Raw genomic sequence first — 9,788 nt, forward strand, 5'->3', positions numbered from 1 at the left:
TGTGGCTTGTGTGCTTGGATACCTCAGAGTATGCTTTTTTTTTTCCTTTACAATTTTTAAAGGACTGTCAAATAAAACCCACTACCCATTTCCTAATTTCCCAGATTGTTATACTGTGGTGGTTTGCACGTAGCTATGGCGCTGGAAGGTATGTCACTGGTCTTTCAAAGACCAGCATGATCTCCCATGGCTGGCAGGTTTCAGTGGTGCTTCAGAATAAGACAGACCAGGGAGAAAAGTCTAGGGATCTACTTCCAGAAACTTCTGATACTGTGCTAGGAGAAGGGACCCCGGGGTGGAAGGCAATCCAACGCTTAGCAGCTGCAACAATGGAGTATTCCAGTGGTCAGGAAGTTGGTGTGCAACCAGGCAGGGCTTTGTTCTGTTGTACACGGGTCACCCTGGGCTGGAGCTAGATGACAACCCCAAACAAAATTAGAACAACAGCAAGAGCCATCTGTTCTCTATGGCCTGCAGAGGCTGAAATAATGAGTACATAGTCCTTCACATAAAACAAAACAATAACAACAAACCCTGGTGGCACAGCAGGTTAAGCACTGGGCTGCTAACCAGAAGGCTTGGACTCACCAGCCCTCTGTGGGAGAAAGATGAGAGGGGCTCTGCTCCTGTAAGGATTTACAGTCTCCAACACCCCAGAGGCAGTTCCACTCCAGGGCAGTGGGTAGCGGGTTTACAGAAAAGTTTGTCAAGCCCTGGGTTAGAGTGCTGCATCTCATGTGCCTCATGCCTGCTCTCTGGGCGGATGGAATGCTCCTCAGACCCAGGAAGCCCGGCAGCCCTGCCACCAGCATCCTGACCCTCAGAGCGCCCACCTGCACTGCTTCATCTGATGGGCCCGCATCTCGGAAGCAACCCATCTTCCTGAATGCGTGCCAGTTTCAGTTTTCTTATGGGCGCGATAATGTCTCCGTCTGGATCCAGAAAGAGGTACAGGGTGGTTGCTTGTCTGGTGCAGGAGAAGCACGGTGCTGGGAAGGGCAATCTCACAGATCGGTCCCGATGGGCTGGAGGGACATTGTCTCCTCCTTCAGGCTACTGTGGACCCCAGATGGAATCTCTGGATGGTGCAAACAGTGAGTGTACTCAGCTGCTCCCTGAAATGTCAGAGGTTCAAGTCCACACCCGGACACCTTGAAAGAAAAGCCTCTCCTGTCATTGAGTCAACGCTGACTCATAGCGACCCCTGTGGGTTTCTCAGACTGTGGCTGTAGAAAGCCCAGTCTTTGTCCCACGGAGAGCCGGTGGTTTCTCCTGCTGGTGGTTTCAAACTGCCGACCATGCGGATCGCAGCCCAATGTGTAACCAGTAGTCCGTGAAAATGATGAAGCAGTTTTATTCTGCCACCCACGGGGGTGCCATGAGCCAGAGTGGACGCAACAGCAACAGGTGGTATTAGGTGCTGTTGGGCAGGTTCTGACCCACAGTGACCCAACAAACAAAACACCACCGGTCCTGTGCCAGCCTCCTAATTGTTCTGATGTTTAAGCCCATTGTTGCTGCCACTGGGCCAATCCATCTCCTTGACAGCCTTCCTCATTTTCACTGTCTTTCTTACCTTGCCATGCATGAAGTTTGCCATGCGTCTTACCTTGCCATGCATCAGTTTCCAAGGACTGATCTCTTCTGATCCCATGTCCAAAGAACAGGAGACAAAGTCAAGCTTTGCCATGGTCACACTCTAAGGATCATTCGAGCTGCACTTCCTCCACGTTGGTTCTTTTGGCTGTCCAGTATTTGCGCACTAAACATCTACATCAAAGGTGGGGAAAACCCAGACTCACTGCCACCGAGCCAACTGTGACTCGTGGGGACCTTCAGGACAGGGCAGGACTCTCCCTGGGGATTTCCGAGACTGTAACGCTTTACAGGAGGAGAAAGCCTCCTCTTTCTTCTGAAGAGCTGGTGGTGGTTTCAAACTGCTGACTTCTCAGTTCGCAGCTGTAACCACTTATGTCACCAGGGTTCCTAAAGGCAGGGAAGGGGACAGAAAATAAACTTTCTCTCTTTCCTGACTTCCTTCTCCTCCCTTCCTTTAAAAAGCATTCCAATGCAGAAAAAATGGTAGCATCACTAAGTGAGGTTTGGATGTAGCCATGTAGCATGAGTATCTATTGCTATATGAAGTTAAAAACAAAACAAAACATCACTGTAATTACCTGTAATCGTGTATCATTTTCCTTGCATGTTCTAGTTGCTCGTTGGTTAGCAGGATATTCCTGGGGTCCGTCACAGTGAAGAAGTGATTGGCTCGTCCGACAAACGTGGTTTGGTCCCATCGAGGCTCCTTAATATTGATGTTTAGTGGAAGTTCTCCTGACATTGTTCTAGACTTGAGAGAGTCCAAAAAAAGGGGGGGGGGGCAAGTTTACTTCAGAATTATAACATCACGACACATCATGGGCACAGCAATCTTCAAGTAATGAGTTGTGTCCTCTTCAATGTATAGAAATGATTGTTATGTAAGTGGAAGGAAGATGATCTGAATCCAAAGCTAACTTTGTCCATGCATTTTAATCAGTAGAACCAAATTTCAATCCTTTCTCCGACATTTCTAAGTACCCAATATTCCATCATTCTTAACTTCTGGGAAACCTAAAAATATTCTGGAACAATAAGTGCATAAGACAATTTTAAATGGTGTCAGAATGAACAGGGGCTGAAGTTGGAAACTGCTTTTCAGAAGGAAAAGGTAGTCGATAGTTAAATCTTGTCAGTGACTACAATTATTTTTGGTGTGTGTCCCTGTCACCCTGCCAGACTCACTGTCACCGAGGCACCCCCAACTCATAGTGAGCCTGGAGGACCCAGTAGAACTGCTCTGTAGGGTTTCCCAGACGGCCACATCCCTCTCTGCAGAGCAGCTGCCCACTGCTTACCCACTGAGCCACCACGGTTCCTGAAGCCATCAGAGTGGGCGTGACATGGTAGCTCACCATGTTTTTGATTGGCAGCTCTCTGAAGGCTAAATAGCATTGAGCATCTTCTCGTGTGTTTGGTGGTCTAAGTTTTCTTTATTTTAGTTTTTTTTATGTTCCAAAGCTATTTATTTAGTTTTTATGCAGTTTTATTGGGAAATAATCCAGATATCATACAATTCAATTGTTCAGTCATACCAAAAAGTGATGTACAATCATTACCACAATCGACTTTAGAACATTTTCTTTTTTTCCCCCTTATACTCCTTGTTAGTAACTCACCATTTCCCCCCAGCATCCCCTGTTGTTTCCCCAAGGAACCATCTATCCCATTACTGTCTCTAAAGATTCACCCATCCTGGGTCACAATCCTCCTTAGTGGCATGCTAATTCAAGGTCTCTGTCCATTTTAATGTTGGCTTACTTGCCTTTCAGTGTTAAGTTATTGGGGTTTTCAGTATATCTTGGCTCATTATCGCTAGCCATGGTTAAGGGGTCCAGTTCTCGCATACCCTTGCCAACATATGGCAATCATTTCTACATGCGGGTCCACTAGTTGTCTCTTCCTTCAAGTAGCATGCATCACCATCATGTTGGTTCTGACCCATTGCGACCGACCATACAGGACCCAGTAGAACTGCCCACAGGGTTTCCACGGCTGCAGACTGCCACATCTTTCTCCCGGGGCGTGGCTAATGGGTCTGAAGCACCAACCTTTCCCTTCGTAATTAAGCACTTGACCACTGTGCAGCCAGGGGTCCTCCTACAGCAGTAACTCATTACACAAAGGGGTTAAAATACTACACATGATATAATTTTAAAGATCCAGATTCATTCAACCTTATTCTAGACGTAAACTACACATCAAAACTGGTTCAGTATGTTCTCCAGCCTTCCAGAAGCCATGGAGAAAACACACCTGAGCACGCCATGAACGTAGGAGTAATACTATGGTATGTAATTTCCATCATGAAATTCCCATTTTCCCACAAGCAATTAATTTCTCTTTGTGAGTTATTTATTATATTGTTGTAAGACATGTTGTGTTAGTCTGGGTAGACTAGAGAAACAAAATTCATAGACACTCATATTTTATAAGACAGAGTTTTATAGAAAGGGTGAGTGAAAGCATCCCAACCCAGTCCAGTTCAAGCCCATAAGTCCAACATTAGCCCCTCTGTCCGACACCGATCTATAAAGGCCTCCTCAAGCTCACAAAACCCATGCAATGGTGCTGACTGCAGAAGAAAGCCAAATCAGTGAGCATGTAAGCATCTCAGGTGCTGGCAAGTGTCTCCAGGTGGCTGCTCCAGCACCCAGGGCTGCATCGGGATAGGTCCATGTGGCTTCTCCTCAGGGATGTCTTGCAGGAAGTGCGCCTTGCCAGCTGAGGCAGAGAACTAGGTAAGGCAGCTGCATCCAGGTCTGACCATCAGCGAGCAAGAGACAAGAAAGGCGAGGCTCACTGAGGTATTTATCTCTCCGCCCTCCAATTAATCACACATGTGTTCATTGGCCAGGTCGGCGCAATAAACCTTAAAACTAACACACGTCTATTATACTGTTGTGCATAATTCAAGCTTATTGTAGAAAATGATTTAAAAAAAAACACATTAGCTCCTATAGCTCAACCATTCTGAAATAATGATTGCTAATGTTTTGGCACATTTCCATGAAGACATTTTTTTGGAAATATGTTTTGTACATATCATCATATAATTAACAAAGAGCTGATATCTGACTCTCAATTTTGGTACCTTGATTTGGGGGGGGAACCACTTCATGAGCAGGTCACCTGTGGCATTCAACATTTTCTACAGGGGCACAACCAGGTCTTTAATTTGGTTATTTTGGGCTGTCATCATTATAAAGAGAGCTTCATCTTTGTCCATGAAAAGTGCCCTGTTGGTGCAGTGCAAGTGAGCATTGGCCTCCTAATTAACTGCAAGGTGGGCGGTTCGAACCCACTGACTGCTCCATGGGAGAACGTTGAGACTTCTGGCTCCCAGAAAGATGGTCAGTCTTGGAAACCCAAGCAACTAGGGTTTGGAATCGACTCGGCGGTGGCAGTGGATGGGTTTGTCTCTTAGCTGGTGACTGCCTTGAATCCCATCTCTCGACATTAGGGCTCAAACCATTGTTTCTCTCACCTCTTCCCCTTTCTTATATTTGAAACAGATGTAAGGTTTTAGTTGAAGGAAGAGAAACCTAGCGGACCAGCTCCAAAAGGCATTTCTTGTTCCCGGTCCTTGTTCATCTTGCAGTCAGTAGAAGATGTCAGGGGCAGGGCTAGGCAGGCTTGGAATTCGCCGTTGATCGGAACCTCGCATTCATATGCATCTCTGCCCACTGGGTCAAATCGTGCCGATTAGGACCACAGACCAGGCGCTGGCTGGGAGAAGGAGCCCAGATGAAGGCACCGGCAATGCTGCTGCTGTCCAGTGGACCGTGACTCCTGGCGACAGCACCACGTGTGTTGGGGCAGCATGTGCTCCACCCAGTTTTCAAAGGCTGACTTTTTAAGTGTTTTTCAAAACGGTCAATTACATTTCAGAACACCTACTTTGTAATCCCTGGTTTAAACGACAAACCAAGCCCCCGCATAGTTCACCCTTCCCCTGCTCCCTGATTCCCCGCCTCCCTCGGGTGGAGCAGCAGCCTTGTAGCCAAGGGCCTGCGAACGTTTGAAATGGAAGAGCCCATTCTGTCCCTGGCAGCAATTTAGGCATTTTCTGAGAGCCATAAATGTATATCTCAAAGCAAAGGGAATGAGCATGACCTGAAGATGAGATTTATTTTCATTTTCAGTTTTAGTCCAGTACACAGACTGAAAGAGCCGCCCTGGCTGACAGCTCGGTGTGGCGGCCCCTGCTTCAGCCCTCACTCCCTTGCCCTCCCTCCTTCCGGACACTCCAAAGTCTGTTCTCTCTGCTGTGAACATCTGTACCTTGTTGTGGTTTTTCCTGTCCTTTGTTACAGTGGCCTCGTGGATCTATCTTCCCATTTGTCCTTCGGGACGGGCTCCTGTCACTCAGGGCTGTGTTCACTGGGTCCCTGCAGGCCCTGGGCTTCCCCGAGGAGGCTCTCCTTGTCTGTGTGCCAACGTTTCTTTGTTCCCTCTCCTGCTGGGCCTCTGGGCGGCTTCCTGCTCCTCACTGTTGTGAGCAGCGGTGGAGGCATCGCTGGGGGGGGCGGGTCCACACTGATGACCGCCTGGCCAGTATTTGAACCGTTCACCCTTTGCACCACCCACCTGCCTTGAAGTTTATAGGACACGACCTTTCTCCCAAGGCCAGAGTGCAGATGCCAAGTGTGCAACCCACCCCCTCTCCCTAAGAAGGAGTGCTGCTTTCATCTTTCATGTTGGAACACAAAGTAGAGGGCGGCTACTTCATGGCTTCCCTGTGAAATGGCATCATGACATAGCTGCCAGCCCTGAGAATCATGGCCCAGCTGACCTGACAGGCAACGTGGACCCTCACAGCCCATGTAAAGTCCCACCTCACACTTTGCATGGGTCACTGCAAGACATACACCGTTGGCAGTCGGGCAGCAGTGTCCATGAATAAAAATAACTTTTTTAAAAATTGAAAACACTCAGAAAGCCAGTCCTCTGTAAGGAGCAAAATGATAGCGTACAGCCAAAGCTGGGGTAAGACTTGTTAGACTCCCGGGTGCTACAGAATCTGACCAGGGGAGAGGTGTTTTTGCAGGAGGACCGGGGCTTACCTCTGGTTACACAGGCAGCACAAGTAAGCCTTTCCCCAGGCCACCTAGCCCATCGTGGGGCACTGACTGTGCTAGTCAACCGGGCACACAGACAAACGCCTTTTCGGAGGAGCATCCTTGCTATTCCCTTTTTGGAACATCCGTATCATTTATTTAACCACAGACTCTCCATCAGTTTACGGTTATATGAATGTTGTACATCAGTTACATGCATCCTTTCTGAAAACAAAGCCATTTTATCATAGTCTTATGCATGATTCCCTCCAGGGGGCTGCACACATCCCGAAAGCCACCAAGGAAAGGGGATTTGGGGCAAAGGAAGAGAGCATTTAAACCTGGACCCATCCTGGAGTCAGGCCACACCCTCTGCTTCCGTGCACTCTCACAGCAGATACTTTGTTAAGTGGCATGTCAGGCAGGAAACGGTCACCAAGGGGGACTAGGTGGACAGCCCCAGCTGTGTGTCCGTCTTTAAATGTCAACAAATCTATGCTGGGCACAGTCACAGAATCATGACGACACTGAACAAGACATGGACCACCTCGTCCATCTTCCTCCCATCTCTGAATCGGTCAAAAAAAAAGAAAAGCTGTGGTTCCCCTGTTCCAGCACACTGACATGAGCTGTAAAGCAGGAGGGCTTCCACTGGCCCCTGACAGTCCCCTTTCCTCCTGCGCTCCTGAAGCCATGGCCCTCTGTTCGTGCAAAGGGTCAGGCACAGTCCCGGCTCCTCCCAGAGCGAGGGTTTCAGGGAGCTACCCATCCTCAGGATTCTCCGAACAAGCCAATCGCAGCCTATTGCAAGAGCGAGCTGCACGTCACCCTCTTGTCACACTCACTCCTGGCGTGACCTGTGACATGAATGGTGTGCAGTGTCCTAGTACCCTCCTGGGTTCGAGCCTACGTGACCCCCATCCTGCTGTCCATCTCACCTGTCCAGTGCTGAGTGTCCCGTGTCCGGCCACCCACATGACCCTATGGTGGAGTCCCTTCCTCGCCACTGGCACACAAAGGCGGTGATTAAGACGGAGACTATAGTTTTCATACAACACAGAAGAAATGTTTTGCGGGAGAAATCCTTTAGCTGCGTATTCCTTTAAGGTCTAGACAGCATGCTGCTGCATTCACTACCCAGGTATTAGGCACCTACTATGTGACAGACATGAGCACTGAGTTTGAAGTGGGAGAGGGCAGGGAATATAAACAAAATACATGCAAGATAGGTAAAACAGTTCACTGTCATAAAAGGCAATAAGGTCATTATAGTTACATATGATAATAAAAGGCTTTGGGGGAAGACACAGAACAGGGTAAGCAGAAATATGAGTGCGGGCAACACTGTTAAATAGGATAGTAGGTAGTAGAGCCACTTTTAAAAAAGAAAACTTGATCCTGTTTCAAGGTAAACTAGAGAGCTTTATTAAGGATGCTTAGTAAAGACCAATTTGAATCGAGAACTCCGTGGCCCGTCAAAAGGAAACCAGAGTCAAAGGTGCAATAATTCCTCAGGTGTTTCTGTAGAGTTTAGACAAAGAGCAAGGCTTACCAGGTCTGGGGGGTCAGAAGCTGACTTTTCATAGCAGGGCTTTCAGTGATAGGGTTAATGGGTCTACGTGCTGCCAGCGGAGTCTGTGGACCAGTGACAGGGCCCTGTCAGGAAAGGACTTCTAAAATCAGAGAGCAAACAGGTTTCCTAGGTATTAATGAACTTAAGACACAGGTTTCCTGAGAAGAACTGAAGGCATGTCTCCACTATTTAATACATGCAAATCAAACCGTATTGATTTACCCTGGTCACAAGGTCAGTGGAACAGAATGTGCTTGCTACAACTTATTTTCTGAGATCATCCTAAATGTGTGGGTTTCAGATAATTATTTGTATCCCGACCCTTCTGGGAGCAAATAGGATGTCTTGCATTTAGATGACCACAGAGGAAAGATGTCCTTCGGAGGCCAGGCTCAAATCCTAAATGAGTCATTTTACTTTTGCAAAGTGCTTTGTTTTCAAAGCTCTCTCGATCAGCTATCAGGGAGATCTCATTGAGGAAATGCCATTGGGGCAAGATCACAAGGAAGCCAGGGCTTGAGACACATGCTGCTCTCTTGGGGAGAGCATTCCAGGCAAAGGGACAGTCACTGTGCTGACCCCAATGCAGGTGTCTTCAGAGAGTAGTGGAGTGAGGAAGAGGGGAGAGTGGGAGACAGGGAGGGGAGAGAGGTCATAGCAGAGCCATGCAGGTGGAGTTGAATTGTGTAGGGTATGTCAGACCTCAGGATTTTACTTTGAAAGAGGTGGGAAGTCACTGGGTGGTTCTAATTGGAGGAACGGAATACTTTGAAACTTGAAAAGGGTGTCTCTGCCTGCCGTGTGGAGAACGGGCTGTGGAGGGTCCAAGGTGGGCAGCAGAAGCCCCAAGCATGCGATCAGTCATCCGGGCCAGCGCTGCTGGTGGCCGAGCTGGGTGGGAGCACGGAAGCGGTGAGAAGTGCCGAGACACAGACTGTTGGCAGAGCCACCAGCATCTTCTGACAGACTGATGTGGGGAGTGGGGGACAGGAGGCGCACGACGCCTCCGGGACAAAGAACATGGTGTGACCGGTGTCTCTGGTGTCCCGGAAATGACCCAGGGACTTTGCCAACAACAGGGGTAAACATAGTGCGGCCCTCAGGAGCACAGCTCAGCAGGGCAAAGAGTGTGGTGCCCTATCAGTGAGTCACACCTAGGGACCCTGGACCCTGGACCCTGGACCTTGGGCTTCTCTCCAGGCCTGGCCTAAGGTTCCCTGGGTGGGTGAGATCATTCACGCACAGGATGGCATGTCCTTGGGGGCAGATAAGCCTCCCATCAGGATCTCTCTCTGTCCTGCCTGCTGCCTCTATGCTTGTATTTTTTCCGGTTTGGAAAGCTGGGTAAGGGTGAGTCCTGGCACAGGTAATTGTCTCCATGGATGTCGTGAGCATTCGAGAGATTGAACAAGGCCACAGGGCCAATCAAGTCGCCCGTAGGTCAGGAAGGCTAATTCAGAGAATGGATGCGCAGGCAGTCCGTTTGTGCACAGCCCTCTCTGGGGGGCTGGGTGATCAAGAAAGGCTGCATGGGTGGATAGTCCGGGAGGAAGAAA

General features: G+C 48.7%; 1 protein-coding gene across 2 annotated transcripts in view; it reads right to left on the reverse strand.

Annotated features, from left to right (window-relative positions):
- Positions 1-9,788, reverse strand: part of SFXN1 (sideroflexin 1) — a 68,509-nt gene that overhangs the window by 47,468 nt on the left and 11,253 nt on the right. Inside the window, exon 2 of one of the 2 annotated variants that reach the window (XM_045284879.1) lies at positions 2,178-2,350. In XM_045284879.1, coding sequence (XP_045140814.1) covers positions 2,178-2,341 — 164 coding nt within the window. In that variant the 5' untranslated portion in view covers positions 2,342-2,350. The remainder of the gene's footprint in view (positions 1-2,177; positions 2,351-9,788) is intronic. The other variant, XM_004696802.2, reaches the window with a different exon arrangement.

Source organism: Echinops telfairi, unplaced genomic scaffold, assembly GCF_000313985.2.
Source record: "Echinops telfairi isolate 266 unplaced genomic scaffold, ASM31398v2 ScPeMD7_7469;HRSCAF=8507_0, whole genome shotgun sequence".
Lineage (NCBI taxonomy): Eukaryota > Metazoa > Chordata > Mammalia > Afrosoricida > Tenrecidae > Echinops > Echinops telfairi.